General features: G+C 36.0%; 2 protein-coding genes across 6 annotated transcripts in view; one reads left to right on the forward strand and one right to left on the reverse strand.

Annotated features, from left to right (window-relative positions):
* The first annotated feature begins 381 nt into the window (after window positions 1–381).
* st3gal8 (ST3 beta-galactoside alpha-2,3-sialyltransferase 8) lies at window positions 382–20144 on the forward strand. 2 transcript variants are annotated; one of them, XM_058790571.1, is made up of 7 exons: window positions 382–475; window positions 9767–10527; window positions 13084–13271; window positions 13814–13993; window positions 14099–14144; window positions 14232–14351; window positions 14432–20144. In XM_058790571.1, exons 2-7 carry the CDS (start codon window positions 10201–10203, stop codon window positions 14597–14599), a joined length of 1029 nt encoding a protein of 342 aa, XP_058646554.1. In that variant the 5' UTR covers window positions 382–475; window positions 9767–10200; the 3' UTR covers window positions 14600–20144. The 2 variants fall into 2 exon arrangements, with proteins under 2 accessions (XP_058646554.1, XP_058646553.1); XM_058790570.1 differs by having other exon boundaries at window positions 386–479.
* Window positions 16481–20145, reverse strand: part of unm_sa1614 (un-named sa1614) — a 35335-nt gene continuing 31670 nt past the window's right edge. For all 4 annotated transcript variants that reach the window (XM_058790567.1, XM_058790565.1, XM_058790564.1 and 1 more), the window contains one exon: window positions 16481–18226. In XM_058790567.1, the coding sequence (XP_058646550.1) occupies window positions 18152–18226 (75 nt within the window). In that variant the 3' untranslated portion in view covers window positions 16481–18151. The remainder of the gene's footprint in view (window positions 18227–20145) is intronic.

Genomic DNA, 20145 nt, shown 5'->3' on the forward strand with positions numbered 1-20145 from the left:
AAGGGCTTACTGTCTTAGTTATGCAGTCATAATAATTAGCACCCAATTATTAGTAGTAGTAGAAACACAAAGGTCTGTTGCAGGAAACAGCTGGTCATGTGATATAAACATGGCAACACCTGCTCCATATAGATTCAAACAGCTTTTTCTAGAAGACTGATTTGACTTGAATCCTCATATTATGTGAATGCATAACATTTTAATATTTCTTAAAATGCTGTTCATTTCTTAACGAGTAAAAGTGACATTTAAAACAAAACTTACATAATAGCACACACAAGCTGGTGCTGAGAAATTAAGAGATATTAATATTATTAACAGTTATTTAATAATATAGTTTTTGTCGAGCAGTGCGCGCGCGCACACACACACACACACACACACAGAGGGAGTAGACGCAGGACGTAAAGCTTGACATCATTTCTCCGAAGTAGGCTCCTGTGTGTTAGTCAGCAACACTCGAGCTGAGAACAAGGTGGGTAAGTAGCCTAAACTTATCCAGCTTTCTAAGCGACTGCATCTGATCTTATATTAAACCCGTTTCAACTTTAACAAACCGAACTGAATATATAAGAGAATCTGATGAGAGCAAGCGGTCTCAAATGAGTTAACGGAGTTGAGCTGCCGCCTCAAAGTTATGTTCTTTCTTTCGCTCTACATCTTTTTTTAACCCACACTTCTAGCTAATGCAATGCTAACCAGTCCCTTTTACTTCTAAACAACAGATTGTAGTTACAAGATTTATTTCGAGTTGAACACGATTATCCACCACCTAAAATATTCATCTTAAGCTGAACTTCTAGAGGAAACGGATTGAGTCTTTGATAACCTATCTATGTTTTTAAAACTTACAGTTACCTTCCTAAATTAGAGATCATTGAAATTGTGTGCGGAAGTTTTAAAAGGAATACTTGCAACTTTTCATTTGGATGTAACAATGTCTGTGTCTCATATAACTTTATGAGACGCCTACTTAGCTTTTTGGCACGTAAGTTAATCGGCGTTCAAATGGTCGACCACTTTGACCATATGATGGCCAAAAATGCTGTTAGGAAGTAGCTGTCGATGTTTTGACACACAACCCACGAATTACTAAATGCGACTAGTGGTTTAAAATAAATGGGTTTCATCTAGACCAGTTATCACATCTAATGTAGACTACCTTTCCGTTTGTGTGTGAATGAAGGGTTTCAGTGGAGTCGGTTCAAGTTGTGTTTCTTACATTTACATTTAGTCATTTTGCAGACGCTTTTATCCAAAGCGACTTACAATTTGGGGAACACATGAAGCGATTCATCTTGAAGAGGCAATCCGACAAACGAAGTGCTTGTAACACCAAGTCTCAGGCATTGTTTAAATAAGTACAAGACGTTTCTTACCACAAGACGTTTACGAAAAAGTTGCTACGAAACGTTTTCCTAATTCTTCCCAAATACACACATAGCTGGTTGAAATGAAGATAATTTAAAATACTGGACTAGAGATCTATCTAGGTTTGTATCAGAATTACGTTTTGTGTTGGTTGCAGCTGTCAAAAACGTGCCGTTGTAACGTCGACTCCCCCAAACATGGTTATTGAAGAAAGCTGTAATAACAAACACAATGGAACTTGGGAAACCTGTGCAGTTTTACAGCTTTCTTGACAGCTTCATGAGTAATTTTTCATTTGTTTCCGTTTTTACTAGCGTTTTTTAGACTTGTCACAGCAGTGTAGTTACACTGTAAAGATATATTTGCTGTACAAAACTGGCAAGCTATGTAACTTTACTGTAATAATACATTACAGAAATTTACAGTTCTTAAATTATATATCATTAAATTATATAGTGTGTATATATAGCAAAGTATATAGTAGATGTATTGTGGATTAAAATACAACATATAACTTAAAAAGTTGTACAATATTTTGTGAAAGTATTTAAAATAACTTAAAATAAAGTAATTCTTATTTTTACTTATTAAAATGTACAGTAAATTTACTCCTTAAACAATACAGTAAAACGCATTAATGTATAAAAGTATTGGAAGTATGTTTTGTCGGTTGAAATGTAATATTTTTGCTGCATACTTCAAGGTAACGTACAGTTAACTGTGTAACAGGTTTTTACAGTAGCATTTTTACAAAGTTTTATATTGGTAAAATATACTTTATAGTGTGGCTATTCCAGTTTCTTAAGATCAGTTTTAGAGTTACCACATGAGCTGGCTAAGGGAAAAGGAAATGAGACAGGCTTGTTTTGCATTCTGAAAGATATTCTGACTGTAAGAAAGGTTGATAAGTGTGCTATGCTTACAGTACTATTGTGGGGGGTGGGGGCTTGGGTTTTTTCCTTCCCTTGTTGAGGGAACCACAGCACCTGCATCTTCACAACTGCAAGACCAACTTCCCTGGAAATGTGAGACCCCAAAAGCCCCTCTGCCCTTAGCAGTCCACTTCACACCTCACTTGAAACTCACACTGTAGTGTTAACATGGCCTGACTCTTTGAGCAAAACAAGCCTCTCACGCCTCTGCAAGTTAAAAAGCTTTGGCTGGTATCCAAGGCAAATCTTTTAAAGCAAGGTTTCTCAGCACCTCAGCAGTTTTGATTGCTGTTTCGTAATTACTATTTTTTCTTTTCTGGTGTTCGTTGGTGTAGGAAATAAAAATGGAATGGAAAACCTCAGACACAGTTTATGTTTGGTAACACAGGAGAAAATGTTTATTTCATTTGCGTGGTTAAATGAGAGTGGCTTCCAGGGGATGCCTCAGTCTCGACTTTTGCAGACACTTTCTGTAGACAATGATGGTGAAATGTGCACCAGAATATTTAGATTAGAAGTCAGATATATTTTGAATTGAATTGAAGATATATTTTGTCAACCACAACATGCTTTGACTCAAATTGAACTAGATTACAATCAGCAGTTAACATTTTAAACATGCAAGACATGGTCAATTGACTCTGTTTCTGTGCAGGTAGTGTGAAATTATGGCTCCCGTCAAATTATTTACCTTATGAAAGTGACATGACATGTGGCCAAGTATGGTTACCCATACTCGGAATTTGTGCTCTGCATTTAACCCATCGTAAGTGCACACACACAGCAGTGAACACACACACACACCGTGAACACACACCCGGAGCAGTGGGCAGCCATTTATGCTGTGGCGCCCGGGGAGCAGTTAGGGGTTCAGTGCCTTGCTCAAGGGCACCTCAGTCGTGGTATTGAGGGTGGAGAGAGCGCTGTACAATCACTCCCCCCACCTATAATTCCTGCCTCTGGAGTCTGACTCTCTAACCATTAGGCCACGACTTCCCCAATTATTATTTATTAGGTTTATAGGTTATTATTTTCTTATTTAATTTAGATATGTTTTTTTGTTTTAACCAATAAATGCAGTATATAGAGAAAAGAAATTAAGTGAAGAAAGAAAAAAGTTTAAATTTATTATCATTATATTATTTGAATTATATATTTTTATTCTATATTTCAGGAGAACTTACATTACAATAGTGAAATAAAAACCAAACCATGGTGGAAATTTATATTATATTATATTATATACATTTTGCATTAAAAGCAGCTTGTGATTGGCTCAAGAACAATAATTAAATTATTTAAAATCTTAATATGTTCTCAAAACTTATAACAAGGCACAACAATTTCAGATGACGCCAACTTTAGATCCATATACAAAACTGCCTAATATTATCATTATATTATAATCATTGTAATTATATTGTAATGAGTTGTAATTACTACTTGACACATTTGTTATAACTGTATGTTACTACCATAGGTATGTTACGCTGATACACTATATCTGGTAGATAACCGATATCCTGATTGTAGGACAGAAACAAGCATTTTCTTTAAAGTGGCTTTGACACAATATGTATTGTGAAAAGCACTATAAAATGAAACTTAAATTGAATTGAAAGATTTGTTAACGAAGACCACAGTGCACTATATTTATAGAAAGTTAGCAACCTCCATTGTCTTTAGAAAATAGTTACATTTGGTCCTTTCCAAATCCTGAGATTGTATTCACAGCCCTGATAGTTCTGAAAGGTTATGTCATTTATCAACTACTGTTTGCTTGAAGTGTGGTTGCCTTCCAAACCCAGTGCGCACCTCAAGGCTCACACAGAAAGTTTGGGCAGAAGTCCTGTGAAAAAGGGTCCCTTTTGCTGAGTAAAGGGCACATTTTAATGAGCAATCAAATCGGAATAGTTTGGCACTCGTTGAGGAGCTTCTAGTTTCAGCAGAATGAGAGTCCCAATTGACATTGGTATGCAAATGAATGAATTCAGCTGAAAAACTATGCAACTGAAAAACACACAGCAGGTTTTCATTGTGGTGGTTCTATCTGTTCTTTGACCATGCAAAGCCAGATTAGGCAGGAGTGTTGATCCACGGTAACTTGGCAGGGTATCAAGACATTGACATTTGCTCTATTTTCAAATTGTGAGAATCACTGTTATCTTTAGAAGAACATCACAGTATGCAGGCTCCCTACGTACCAGTGCAAATATTACTTTGGCCTAATATATATTTAGAGCCACTTGTAGGGAAACTAAATGTCTTTCTAGTGCACTACAGCAGTTGTAATTTCTCCTGATTTGTTTTCTGAATGGGCCGCTTGTTTTTCAGCTTAAGCGAATGAGAACGTTCTGGATTCATCAGCTCTGGATTGGTTACTTTAAGCTCATTTTGAGCATACTTCACTTTGAATAATGAACGGTGGGGGAGACTCATCTGTACCGCCACTTTGCTGACTAGGTGGGTTTGGCACGCTGAACTGAGATGTAATTTTGTTTGGTCTGTAGTGAGACAGCTGTCTGGCAGAGAGACGGTTCTTCCGAATCAGCTGAACGTCAGCTGATCCCACATCCCCCACCCCATTACCAGCGTCTCCCTGCTCCACTGGACGTGGCTCCCTAACTGACGAGGAAAGTCTGGGACTTCCTGTTTAGCATATAGGATAAAATTTCAGCCCTGCTCTGCAGTCACTTTGGCTGTGGTGTCCGGGGAAGCCTTGTTTTTTTTGTTTTTTCTCAAAGTAAAGTGGCTGTTTCAAGGATGCTTGTTAAGGAGATCAAGCAGGCTATTTAAGTACCATGGATCAAGTACAGAGCTCTAGACTGGGAATTGTGGGAGTAGTTGCGTTTGACAGTCATCAATCTAAAGATGGATTGCTGCATCGGTGCGATTGGTCCAACGCAGTCAGCGGCGCTTTATTTATATAGTTCTTCATTGTGGAAGTGGTGGGGGTGCGAGGGAGGTTCAGCCACATTCTTGCTTTCTCAGCAGCAGACAACAGTTGTGGCATTTCTGCATTTTGTCTTGCATTAGCTATATGATTTTGAAGATTTAGTCGACAGACAGACTTTCCTCTTACATCAGTTCATCATGACTGAAGGTGAAAACAGGATTGTGGAGCTAAATGATTCTTTCATTTAGCACTGCCTCAAAGAGTGAGATTCGTAAGTTGACTTTAATAGGATGATTCACATAAAAGTGGAAATTCTTTGTTTCATTGTTTACTCACCCTCATGTACTTCAAAACTCATATGACTTGATTTCTTCTGTGGAACACAATTAGAAGGAAAAAATACTCTTGTTCCATGCAGTTACGAGAAATGTGGATTAGCTTCAAAAAGGATCCAAAAACACCTTCAAATTAGTTAATGTGGCTTCATGTGAGGAAGTGACTTAACTTTAAGCCAGGGTGGCCACGGGTCCTTAAAAAGTCTTAAAATGTATTAAATAAAGTTTTGCTTAAAAAAGGCCTTAAAAAGTCTTAAATTCAAATTCAGTGGGTCTTAAATATCTTCGGTCTCATTACCGCAAAAGTTTCACCAGTCTGACGGACCCAGGGCCTGTTTACAATTATTGGACAGACGGAAGATTCCCCGCGCTGTAGTTACTGCGAATACCACCAGCTCGCTGACAAGCCTCCTAGCTGCTTTAAATGGGTTAATTGCTCGAGGATTTTACTTGCCTGACGGGACAAATAGCCTGATTAAAACTTAAATGACATTTTATTACATTCAGCGTAAACAGCAAGTGATAATGGATAGTGTATTTCAATGTTGCGCTGTTGAGACTCATGCTGCCTGTCTCTGTGAGAGACTTATATGGAGAAATCAAATCAAATGAGCATAACGGCAATTCAAAATGTTTAGTTTATTTATAACATGATGAAGATAACATACCATGACTAGGGGACTATTTTGCTAAATATTTTCATGATTGCAAATGTTACATTGATTTTGGCTCAAGAAACAAGTAGTTAAGTAGTTACTTACATTTTAGACAGAATATTGACTGTTTTGTTCTGTTTCACCAACGAAAATAGTTCCAAACAAAGATCAGAAGTATTGCACATTCTCCAAGCAGCACTCGCATTTTTGTTCCTGAATGATTCAGTGTTTTGAATGAATCTGCTGAATGAATAAGTGACTTACCGCCACCTACTGGTGGTTTAGTTCGTTTAAAAGTATGCATTTTTCCACCAACATTTCTTATTTGTATATTCAAAAAAATTTATTTAAAACATTAATCTCATAACATTATTTATTGCGGTTGTAAATTTGTAGTGCAAATTATTTAATTTGATTGCTAACAGCTGTAGTGTATATTAAATTTCTTCATCAGTTGTAGTGTTGTCAAAAGACCCGGTACTTCGGTACCAAGTCGGTACTAAAAAAATGAAAACGTCACGGTACCAGGTTTTTTTAAGTACCGGTGGTACCGAGTACCCGGTCGACCCGGTTCTTGACGCGTATGGACCTATGATTTCCGCGATGCAGAAAATGCGGACGGAATCTCGGAATCCAGTTATAAAAACGGAGTTTACAGTTTAGCACGGAATATCACGGAATTTGTCAAAGTTTGGATGAATTAATCAAAAGTAGGTCGTCACACTTTAATCAAATCGCGACATGGACTAGTATCTGTAAATATTAAGCCGCAAAAGTCGATTCAGATATGAATCCCGCATGTTCTGCGAGTCTCTGTGTGAATGAATGAATGAATGGCAGAGATGCGCGGTTTTTTTGTTTTGTTTTGTTTTTTTTACACTGAAGCGTGCGACGCAGTGTTGCCAAGCCCCTCCCTCAGAAAATCTCTAGAACCACCCTCAAAAGTCTCCATTTTTCAAAAAAAGTCGCCAAATATGAAAAGAAAGTAAATACAGGTAAATTTGGTAAAGGAAAGTAAATATATATATATATATCTATTTTACAAATGATGACAGTATAAAAAAATATATAACAAAAGATGAAGTAGGCCAATAACAAAACAATCTGAAGTGAAATTAGGAAATGCTTAGGCCTACTTGTAACTCTACAGGACACATTTGAATCAGTAAATTTCTTCCTGTGATCTACAAGCACATCAAACATGATGGAAATGATGTAAAGACACATAATGTTGGGCATTTGTTTCACCAAAGCGCATCCCTGTCCTGCTCAAATACAACAGATAAGAAATATGATTCTCCAAAAACAAAACCTTTATTCATACAAACTTATTTCAGTCAACACACTCTATTACTACAAAGTAAGTGCAAAATACTGCATCCCAGCACACATGACACGATGATGCACTGCGTCTCTCAGTATCTGGTTGACATGACTGTGCATGAATTGTGGTATAACTTTTGTGTCTGTGGTTAAAACAAGATGTTCATGCAGTAGTTGGTGCCCTGATGTAATCATATTTTTTCTCCACCATCTTGATGCTTATAATGAAATGGTGGTGTGTGTCATCATGTCTGAATGGCAGATGTACTGCCGTGTTCACTGCGCAGACTCATTAGGCGCGTTCGACTTTAAGCGGCGCTGCGCAGAATGGTCAGTGTATGACATCAAAGTACCGCGAACACGCTTAATGGCATGATTGAGAGCAAACGTGAGGGCAAAAAAATCTCCAAAAAAATCGCTATTTTTATTTAAATATAGCTAAAATAGCTCCTTGTCGCAAAACATCAATACAAGTCGCAGCAACAATAAAAAAGTAGCTAAATTTGGCGACAAAATCCCCAAATTGGCAACACTGCTCGCGGTGATTTCATCATCTGCCGTCTCAATGAGGACATAAATACATAAACAACATCTACAGAACTGCTCTGAGAGTCCCTTCACGAGTATTCTACCGTTCCATTTGAGTAAAACCAGCTTCATATCATATAGCTACACACAGAAATTTAAAGGTATTCACGGCAACCCGTCAAAATAAAAGTTTATCTTAAAGACATTGTGCCAAAAATATATTACTATTATTTAGTAGAATGTATGTGATACTATTACTACTGTTGATAAAAAAAAAAATATTTTTAAAGAAATAATCACACAATATTTCTTACATATTTTAATTTTAATAGTAAATCCCCTTTATTTACCCAAAAAATAAAATGTTTAAATTTCATTAATTAAAAGACAAATTAAATTTGGGTGAAACTTTACTGTTTACTGTTTTTCATACTTTGATTACTTGCGGAAAAACTTGAAACACAATTTAAATAAGTATGAAGAATGGCATTGATTTTTGTCAATTTTATTTTTGTTTGACTATTATTAAAAATAGTGTGTTTTTAATTAGCATGTGGTACCGAAATTGGTACCGAGAACCGTGGATTTTCACTGGTATCGGTACCGAATACTGAAATTTTGGTACCGTGACAACACTAATCAGTTGTAAGAATTTGACATGAAAGATGACGCATACATTTAATAAGGTTAAAAAATATTGGACTTTATGGAGGTAAATAACCTGGGGTAAATATTAAAAACATGCAGATTTAAATATGTAAATGCTGAATAGAAAACTGATGAAAATATTGCTTCATTTAAACCACCAAAAATATTGCTGTTGTGGAGCTTTTGAGGGATATTTTGTATGGGATATTGTCTTCAGATATGAAAAGTTCTCTGTATATCGTAATAATAAATAGCATTTTTGACAACGATGATATTTTGTTTTCTTTTTCAATTTAAAAACACATTAAATATGACATTTACGTATGTAATATAATGTGTATTTCCTTCACAGGTTTGGTCTTAAATTTTACATATGGTGGTATTAAAAAGGTCTTAAAAAGTCTTAAATCTAACTTGTTCATATCTGTAGACACCCTGTAAGCTGTTATTCACTTAAATCTAGCTAAACTCAAGTAACTGGCTACATGCCATTTGGATTACGTAATCAGTTTCCAAAAACGAAGTACTTGTAATTAGGGTATATTGCATTTTAAAATGCTCATAATCAGATTACAGATACTTTTTTATGGATTATATATTATTTACACAATGGCAGTATATTATTTATAATTTATTGATTCTCCCTAATTATTCTTTTTTTTCCTCTTTTAAATTTTATTTTCTAAAAATCCTACTGTGTCATACCATTCAGCTTTGACTATATTCACAAAGACAGAAAGAAATATTTAAAGGAATATACTTTCGATATTGCATGTTTAATGGTAAATTTAAAACAAGTTTAATAAAAAAGTAATCTAAAAGTAATCTTAAAAAGTAGTCAGAATACATTACCTAAAATGAGTAACCTAGATTACGTTACTAACTACAGTTTTCATTATGTAATCTGTAATTAGTAATGGACTACAATTTGTAAGAAATCTACCCAGCACTGTTTGTGAATGAACAATTTAGACCAGTTTTGAAAGGTGAAGCAGTTAATTTATAAATCTGATAATGAAATCGTGAAAAAAAAAAAAAAAACCTTTCTAAATGTTGATGTTCTTCTGTATTTTTCAGGAATGAAGAGCTTTGGCAGCAGTGGGTGCTACTTTAGGATAAATGCAGAACGAAATATGAGCAGAGACGCTTACAGCTGTACAGACAGGAAGTGAAATTGCTTTCCTAGGACTCATTCCTTCACTGAACTGAAACAACAAACAACATGTCTATCTCTTTTTAGCATGTTCCACTGTGAGGCCTTGTACTTTGGCTTTGCAAAATCATGACAGGATGGACAGATAGAACAAGGCCATAATGGACAATCCTGGATTGAAAATCCTGTCATTTTCCACCTCAGAGGCCATTTTATTTTGTAAAGCGCACTCCTCATAGACCATAAAACCCACAATCCATTTGGCAGGAACAAGCCAAGCTAGAATTGAATTCCTGTTACTGCCGTGGTTCCTTTAAATCTCTGGAAAATCCACCCCAAGGTTTAGTCTGCCTTCACCATGATGTTGAGAAGAAAACTGTACTTAGGCGCTTTGCTAGGTGCTATTTTGTTTTTAATGATAGCTGCTCACACCATTCAGAAGGCCAGTGTTGTGCCCATCACAGATTTACCCACTCATCACGATTTCAGGATGCCAGTGAAGAACCAGACACAGTTACAGACGGTTGTCACAGAGCCAAGACGAGGTCATTCCTGTAGCTGTCCATCCTGTATAGCAGACAAGGGTGTGTCGGAGTGGTTTGACCAACACTATGATCATAAACAGCAACCTTACCTCACTGGCAGGGATGATGACATAGATCCACTTTCTCTGAAGTGGTGGCTGGTAAGTGGCACACTGATGGTTTAAGTTCTACATTTAGTTAGTCTAAGGCTGCCAGACATTTTTAAATTCAAATTAAATTAATTTGGGGGTTCCGTTTTTTCCCTACATAAAAATAAAGGGGATTTAGTATTGATAATAACACTGAAGACATTGTACGATTATTCCTTAAAGATAAGGTTTTAATAGTTTTAGTAGTAGTAGCCTATTACGTTCTGACCAATGTCTTCAAGTAAAACCGAACTTTTATTTTGACGGGTTGCCGTGAGGATAGTTTTTCTCAAATGAAACGCTCGAATGCTCATGAAGTGACTCTCAGAGCAGTTCTGGAGATGTTGTTCATGTATTTATGTCCTCATTTAGTGAGACGACAGACGTTAATATCACCGCAAGCGTCGCGCGCTTCTGTATGAGTAAACAAACCCGCGCGTCTGCGCCATACATTAATACAGAGACACGCAGAAGTCATATTTAAATAGACGTTTTGCGGCTTAATATTTACAAATAGGAGTGGGAGTGTGCTCGCTTGTGTGTGCGCTTACGTTTGTGTGTGTGTGTGTGTGTGTGTGTGTGCGAACCGGGGCGGAACTAAACAAACTTTTATTAAAGTTTGTTTAATAAAAGAACAAGGTATACACCTGTTATATAGGGAAGGTAACATTGAATTAATTATTTTGTGGTCTGGCGCTATAGAGAAAATAAAATTAAATAAAATTAACTTGACCTTCAAGGGGGAGGCGGGCCGCCCCCCTAAAATAATGGTAGGGGAAACACTGAAGATAATGCAAACATCCGATACATAATCTTAAATAACGGAGTATCTTTGGCTACTACAGGATGGCACACTGTTTTTTTTATTTATTTTTTTAATGTGAAATAGCGACAGATAATTTATTCCGTATGGTGATAGATGAATACCTCACAATACGAGCAATAACTTACATTTAGAAAATAGGTAGTTTGCATTTTGAATAACACGCTAACACACAATGAAAAATATTGCATTGCTGTGGCTAACAACTGTTAGACCACATCCTGATTTATAATATCAGTAGTTATTATGAAGTTTTTTGTTTTGTTTTGTTTTTTCACATCCATTTTCTCAGCAAAACGGTAGTGATGTGGCAGCTAGCCTATATCTCCACTGACTTGGGAACTGAGCAATGATAGAACTGACTAAATTACTGCATAGCCTACTCATAAACAATCATGATCTTTGTTAATCATTTTAGTCTTAAATTTTGTGAAAATATAAGTAATTTAATTATTCTTCAACGCATAAGTAAGCCTATGGGCAAGACTTCCGGTTCATTAGCCTCTATAGGGAAATAACGAGAAGAATAACAACTCAAACCAGTGTGTTCATATACAAAATACATTATGGTAAGACACACCGATTTGTGATATCAAGCAGCAAAACGAGCTGGTTTGTATAGCTACAAACTGTTTGTACACGGTTAATGTAAAAATTTAAATCAAGAATTGCACAAACACTATTTTTTTGATAGTGTCAGTATATTTAACCAAGACAAAGTAACTGGGACATGAATTTACTTTTGATTAAAAAAAAAAAAAAAAAACACTGAGGACTTTGCCTCCTCATTTCAGAACATCACTGCACACCACTGATGTAGATTTATGTACATTTAGTTTTCCAATTTCTGCAATGAGTTGGACAGTTAATGTTGGATTTGTTCCTAGATTCATTTGTTAGTCTCTAGACAGCCATTTGCCTCTCAGAGAGACAGAATAGCTCTTGGGATTCTCAGGCATGCCTTTAAAGTCGTATCATCGTAGCTAGATATCATTTCCCTTTCTGGCACATGGACACGTCAGGGAAAGACAACAGCTGGTGTGTTCATTCCAGACCCTCTCAAGTTCACTCACTACCGTCATATCTGTTAGCCAAACATCATTAATGCAATGGCGGTGGATCCCCAGAGCTGCAGTCATTATCTGGTTTCCTTAAACAAAAAAGTAATTCTCCCTAGGGAACAAGGGCACAAGTAGGCCCTTCGGCCCTGCCATGTGTTTCAGTAAGGTTTAATTTAGCCTAATTAAAGGCTTTCAGGCTTTTGCAGGCTATGGGAGCGTACTTGGATAAGCTTGACATTAGTGTGCCTCAAGAGTTTTGAATTTTCACATGGCACACAAGAAAAGTTGGGCAGTATTTTCTAGGCTTGAAATCTCTAGGCACCTCACGATTTGATTCGACTATGGTTCAGAGGGCTGTGATGCGATGATAAAATGATTATCTATGCATCTTTTTCTCCTCACTGTGTGACTACTATCACATGTATGAAGAGAAAAAACTAAGCTTGAAATCAATTCTGAAAATTTCGAAGACTCAGAATCCTTGAAGAGAGAATTGCGATGCATTGCCAAATGGATTATTTTCCTCTCACCTCTTCTATTTTCTGCATATACAATAAGATTGGAATAGTTGGGATAGCAAAAACTTCTTCCCTTTTAACCTTAAAGATGTAAAGATTAGTAGCTTGAAATTTGGAGGTTAGCTTTGTAAGTTATAAGTTGCACTTATCATATTGTTTTGTATAGTCTTTGCAGGCATCTGATGGAATGATCAAGGACATCACCCAGAAGATGTTTAAGATAATTTCCCCTCCAATTGAGAATGAAATGTCACAGCAGAACCAGTGCCGGAAGTGTGCAGTTGTTGGAAACTCGGGGAATCTGTTGAAGTCCAAATATGGAGCCTTGATAGATTCCCACTCAGCTGTTATTAGGTCTGTTTTCTACTCTTTGTATGTCTGGTCTAAACTTATAAAAAGACAATTAATCAATTAAATTGCACGTCCTGAGTTAGATGTGTTCCTAGGTCAACATATTTTGTTGACCGTGGGACAACATTTTAATCCAAAAATTTAGTCTTGACCCTAAACCTAACCTTAACCATGAGTAATCCCTAAAATCAGAGGAAATGATAGATGAATGACACTGATGTACAAGCACCAAACACTGATCGTAAGCCTAAACTTCACAAAAACTATAAAATGGTTCTTCAAATCCGATTAGTTAATCACAATGTTGTTCCAGGTTCAACAAAGATGTTGATCCAGGAACATCTCGCACTTGGTAAAATCAGGTTCTGCCAAAAAAATATATATATTTCAATAGATATTTGAAAGATATCTTTTTGTCTGTACACTGAAAATTAAAGGGGTCCCCTTTGACTTTCACTGTATGGACATTTTTTTTTTCTTGAATAATGTAACCAATAAGTGCAGGAGTTTTTTTACTAATGCATTTGAACTGGAATGTCCCACAGAATGAATAAGGCCGTAACTGTGGGATTTGAAGAAGATGTTGGTAACCGAACCACCCACCACTTCATGTACCCAGAGAGTGCGATCGATTTGAGACCTGGTGTCCATCTCGTCCTTCTTCCCTTCAAACTGAAAGACATGCAGTGGTTGTCCAGCGCCCTTTCCACAGGAGAAATCAAAATGTATGTCATAATCTTTCTAAAATATGCACAACAGATTATAAGTAAAATCACTCTAAAAGTCGTTTTCCTCACTCTTAGCTAAAACTGTTTGTATATCCCAAACAGGACGTACATGAGAGTGAAAAATCGTGTAGAAGCTGACAAAGACAAGGTGAGTATTAATTACACTAAAGCTTGTAAATCCATAAATGCATTTTATCTGTTAAGCCTAACTCAACCTACCGTGTGTGCCGTCCAGGTGATAGTAGTAAATCCAGCCTTCTTTAAGTACACACATGACAAATGGACAGAGCGTCATGGAAGGTACCCTTCCACCGGAATAATAGCCATTATATTTGCTCTGCATCTCTGTGATGAGGTTTGTACTTGTATTTACAGCCAAGATAACAATTTCTGCGTCACCAGACAATTCTCACTTACAATGTTCTATCCCAACAGGTGTCAGTGTTTGGATATGGGGCAGACAAGCAAGGAAACTGGCACCACTACTGGGAGTACAACAGATACGCCGGCGCTTTTCGAAAGACGGGCGTCCACAATGCAGATTTCGAGACTGAGATCATTCAGAGGCTCAACAAAGAGGGCAAAATCAAACTATACAGATGAGCCTGTAATTGTGGCCTTCACTGACTCAGTACTGCTCAAGCCAGGACGTGCAGCAGCTGTATGGAAGCCAAAGAGACGCAGATCTGTGATCCACCCTACCATTAATTGACCACTGTGAACTGCACTGAACCAAACCCACAGACATCAAGCTGTAGTCCTAAGACCAAATGAACTTATCCTGTTCTTTCACTTGCTTTGTGCCTGAAGAAAAGATGGATGATTGCCTTCCTTCCAGGCATTGAAACTTTGAAGATGACAAACAGTAAGCAAAACGGCTTGATCTGAGCCTCATTATATATTTCTTTTACTGCAACTGCTCTGACTAGCCTCACACAGTGTCTGTACTGCAAATGTGCAAAACTAGTTTCATGTATAGTCAACAAAGCTGTCCACACTGCAAGAAAGATGTTGATCATCAGCAGTTTTCAGGGCATCAAAGCCTTAAAGTCTACATGAAGCAGAATTCGCAACCCAGCAACAGAATATTAAGTGAGAGGGGGCGGGGCTTGATTTGATCTATTGGTAATTGATTGGATCTTGAAAAGTGGGTGTTAAATACCAGATTGGACCATCTGATGTTTTGATTGGAGCGTTTTACATCAGCCGAAAAGGAAATGCGTTTCGGAGGCCAAGCAAGTTGTTAAATTTTGATGAAAGCTTATGAAAACAGACAGTTTTCTTTGAAATAGCATGTAATGAAAAATCATAGGGGTTCAAACTATATTGGACCCCATTGACTTTCATTTCGTGGACAAAAAAAAGTCAAACACTAGTCAACATTTGAAGTAGATCAAAATCTTTCATCAAAGTTGTCCTAAAAGCTAAAACCAAAATGCGTTCTTGTCTTAGGACAACTTCAGATGCTGACTACTGTATTTTAAATATATTTTTTAAATCATGCAGGTTTGGGACGAAATGAGGGTGAGAAACTGATGACACTAATTTTATTTTTGGGTGAAGTGAAGTACATAAGTTCAGTTTAAATTTCATGTTGACTTTTAACTTCAACCTGCAGTGCATTAGAGCTTTTTAGATGACAAGGTTGGGGATTATAATGTTTCAAAATGTCAAATAAGCAATACACACATTTTTAAATGTCAGAAACGAGTTTGAATAGTGTATGATGACATACACAAATGTTGTTTTAGATCTCACCTCAGACAATTACAGAGATGCACTGACATCGTTCAAGCCACCACACATTTCTTTTTAAAGGGTTTTTTCACCTTAAAGTTCTGTTGTTATTTAACCATACTGAAATCAGCTAAATATAGCCAAACCACATGCTGGAAGATGTATTTGTCCCATGGAGCTGTGAAAACACATTCTAGATTGTAGTTGAGATTGTGTTGTTTGCGTTGTTGTGTGTTACGTGTTTAATATCATTATATACCTTTAGACCAAAGCCGTCCCTAGAGTGTTCTCAGTGGCACTCATACAATAACCTGCCTTGTGATTTACAGCACATGCTGTATTTTCATACATCTTTCATTCATTATCTCTGTTTTTTTCCTGAATTACAGTTGATCTCTGTATTTTTACAGTTGAAATTACTAGTGGTATATATTCTGTGGTCTTTTTTCCCTTTTCTAGTTTGCATTATTGTGAACTGTTTTGGACTGTGACAAGGTTGAAACTTGAGCTGTAATTTCATTGTTTGTTGCCAAGTGTTTTCAAGATGTGTTTTTTTTTTTTTCCCTGTAACTTTTGTTCCGAAATGTATTTTAGCTTTGGATACTTTGCTTCATGTCAATCAGTGGCTTTATCAGTTTACAGAGTTTGCATGGAGAACAGTCACAGATATCCTGAACATGCGAATCAATAAATCATCATTGGAGAATTATCGTTTAGACAAAATTCAAAAACAAACTGACATGAAAGTGTGTTTTAACAATCTATTTAGAAACAGAACCAAAGCATAAACATTAAAAAATGAATTGAATTCAAAAGTCACAGTTTAAGGGCATCCAGGACAGTACTAAAAATAAAAAATATTTGATATTGTTGCATAAATAAAAAGATACAGAAAAACATACAAGCCTATTTTTTAATGAGATACACAATACATAAATATCTCACAATACCCTAGTTTTCCATTCAGGTTCTTCAACAAATAAAAAGCAGAGCTAAAACCACAAGTTCAACTTTTAATACATGACGGTGTATATATATATATATATATATATATATATGTATATATATATAAGTTCCTCTAATGCAAGTAGAGAAACCGCTAACCAATTATAATTGAATATTTTTTCCACCTCCCTACTGGTGGAATTATTTAGGAGGAGTCCAAGATATTGAGCAGTAACGTCAAAAAAACTGTGGCCAAATTAGTTTTTATGGTTTTGTTTACTTGTCATATTCTCAAACCGCAGATTTAGTATTCCCTGGGTGTGACATGGTTAGCAAAAATGTCTTCTGCCACAAGTAGTTCTCTACTCTCGAAGCACTTTAAGGAGTTAGTCTATGTTCAAAGACTGTCCAGCTGATTGTGATGGTTTGATCGCATGGATGTAGTGGCCAAATTGCGTGGTGTGTGCACATCTTTGTAAGCTTCTATGTTCATGATGTTGTGTGTGAACCTGTGATTAATCTGTGGTCTGTTTTCAATAAACCACTTAACCATTTCTTCAGTGATTTTTCGTCTGAAATTACGGAAATAATTGAACAATAAATTCCAAAACAAAAAAGTTTATCAAAGAATTGTTTTAGGACCGTTAAAGTTTTATTACAACTTATATAAATTTAATTTTGTGTTTATTTTTAAAGCACTTTTCTTCCCAAATTATTGCTATAATGTGAAAAAATCTTATTCTGATTACTTTAATGCAAAAAATATGAAGTTTTATAGTATTTATACTTGTATAGCAGTGTTATGGTATTTTCCCTGCTTTTACATTAAAAAAATACTGTTTACAGTATTTAATACAGTAATGGAAATAAGAATTCAAAATTAGAATAGAATTTTTGAAAAAACTAAGAATTTGGGGGTGCTTAAAAAAGTCACAAAGCAAACATTCTTGGTATATTAAAAAAAATACTTTTTTTTTTCTTTACAATGTAGGCGAAATATGACCTGGATGTGTTTTCAATCCCTGTCGCAGAAGATTGTGCTTTAAAGCTGTTAACACAATCTCTGCATTACATTTTCGTAATACAAACCTATGATCTGACATTTATGATTCCTCACATTTGAGTACAGTTCAATGTAACATGCATTTCATGCTGTGCGTTCTTTTGAAGCATTTTTAGGAGAGTACATGATGGTAGATTTTGGTAGAGGCTGGTCTGTGGATGGATCAGAGGGCATGCTTCTCATATGTGAGGGGCCTGAACAACTGCAAACTATGAGAAGTTCTGCTCACAGCACAACATGTTCCACATATCCCATCTCTCTTGGCGCTGCAGACGGGCCTGTGAGTGCTGCTTTGTTATGCTGATTCTTCATTACCGATGGTTCTGTGGGTAGACTTCAAGCCCCTCATTTCCCAGGGTGCTTTGGCAGTAGAGTCGAACGTGCTATGATTTCAGCTCCGTTGGCCGGCTTCATTCAGCGAGCATAGAGACAAACGATGCTGGAAATAAGCCCGTTCTGTCTGGCTGTCCCTCGATGTAGCCGTGCTGAAAGGGAGATATTACTGGCTCTGGTTAAAGTCATCAAAAGGAACGATGATACATTCAATTAAATAAAGGGGCGGAAATAATAAAGGAAGTCATGTTATGAACAAGAGCTGTGCGTCCTTAATAGGAAAAGACAATGATGCGAACACAAACAATGTGGGACGTGTGAGGATGTTTAAAATAAGATGCGAATCAGGATCCATTTCACTTGAAAAACTCTTTCCTGCATGCCAAGTTTTTCTCTGTGAATCTACATTTTTATTCTTTTGATGGGCCATCCAGAGGCTATTTTTCCTGTAGAAGAATCTGCAGGATATTAGACAAGCCCACTGGAGACGTATGGGCGGCTCTCTGACTCAGATATGGAGGCAGAGCAGAATAAAACATGGACCCTGAGAGTTTTGCACTGATCAGTTCCATCTGCTCCCATGGGATCATACGATTCATCTGCACACACAGCATGAGTCTGTCGAAGGCTAACAAGAACCCTGCAGCTTCCTCATCTAAACCATCTTTAACCATAACAAGGAATTTGAGTCAGTTATGCCAACAGTACTTCAAAGAGCCAAAAACTATTGAAACTAAAGCGTGAAATAAAAAAAATGTACTATATTTAGTGGCATGTCAAACAAGGAAGCACATTAGAATAAGCATTGTTATGCCATGGATTCCCTCAGGATTTTCCCTTATTATTTTTTAAATAATGATTTTGAATTTAAGAGTACAAAATAGTAAACCGATATTTAGATACATAACCAATAGCATAACTTAAAAAGTCACTCAAGTGAATTTTGAATCCCCTGTATAAACAAAAACCTAAAACATAGATTGTTACATTCTTATCAGTGTTGTTATTGCGAACCAAAACATAAAATGTTTATCTTTTTCAGTAATTGAAATAAAGCTTATAAAAAAGTAAATAATTAAAATATAAATATAAAATAAAAATAAATGAAAGCTATATAGGTATAAATATTTAAACACAATCTAATAAAAATGACAAAAGTAGATAAAATGACTAACAATTAAGCTAAAATGAAAATGAAAATATAAATAAATACTATAGTATTACATAATGCTAAAATAACACTGATTCTTCTGTAGCAATTTGTTAGCAACTTACATTTAAAAAGCACAGAACGGTTTTAAAAACTCTGAGGTATGACAATGTAATTTGTGGACCACAAAACCAGTCTTAAGTGTCAATTTTTCGAAATTGAGATTTATACATAATCTGAAAGCTTTCCATTGATGTATGGTTTGTTAGGATCGGACAATATTTGGCCGAGATACAACTATTTGAAAATCTGGAATCTGAGGGTGCAAAAAAAATCTTATTGAGAAATATTGAGAAAATCGCCTTTAAAGTTGTCCAAATTAAGTTCTTAGCCATGCATATTACTAATCAAAAATGTTTTGATATATTTACGGTAAGAAATTTACTAAATATCTTCATGGAACATGATCTTTACTTAATATCCTAATGATTTCTGGCATAAAAGAGAAATTGATAATTTTGACCCATACAATGTATTTTTGGCTATTGCTACAAATATACCCCAGCGACTTAAGACTGCTTTTGTGGTCCAGGGTCACATTTATGTTCAAAATGGTAAAGTTTCTAATAATAATTTTACCAGCACAGCTTTTTTTCCCTTATACATCAAATACTAATAATATATCAGACATTCCCAAAGGGACCCATGGCAAATTAGCTGTTCAGCTTGGCCTTAAAACTAATGTCATGACGTAACAATTCTACTTTTACATGGCTCTCTGGAATGCTTGAAACTGATTGGTCAATCTCATCATTCTGCTAATTTTTTCATATAATGTCTACTAAATTGTACAACTGACCGTCATGTCTCTCAATCTCTCTTTAAAATGTATCTCAAACTAACTGTTCTTTCATTCTTATA

This window comes from Onychostoma macrolepis, chromosome 11 (genome assembly GCF_012432095.1).
Source record: "Onychostoma macrolepis isolate SWU-2019 chromosome 11, ASM1243209v1, whole genome shotgun sequence".
NCBI classification, from domain to species: Eukaryota; Metazoa; Chordata; class Actinopteri; order Cypriniformes; family Cyprinidae; genus Onychostoma; species Onychostoma macrolepis.

Excerpts from the sequence above, each read along its gene's own strand:
- st3gal8 (XM_058790571.1), top strand. The coding sequence starts at position 10,201 with ATGATGTTGAGAAGAAAACTGTACTTAGGCGCTTTGCTAGGTGCTATT. Across the intron at positions 10,528-13,083 it reads TTTCTCTGAAGTGGTGGCTG|TCTTTGCAGGCATCTGATGG; the intron begins GTAAGTGGCACA and ends TGTTTTGTATAG. Across the intron at positions 14,352-14,431 it reads CTCTGCATCTCTGTGATGAG|GTGTCAGTGTTTGGATATGG; the intron begins GTTTGTACTTGT and ends CTATCCCAACAG.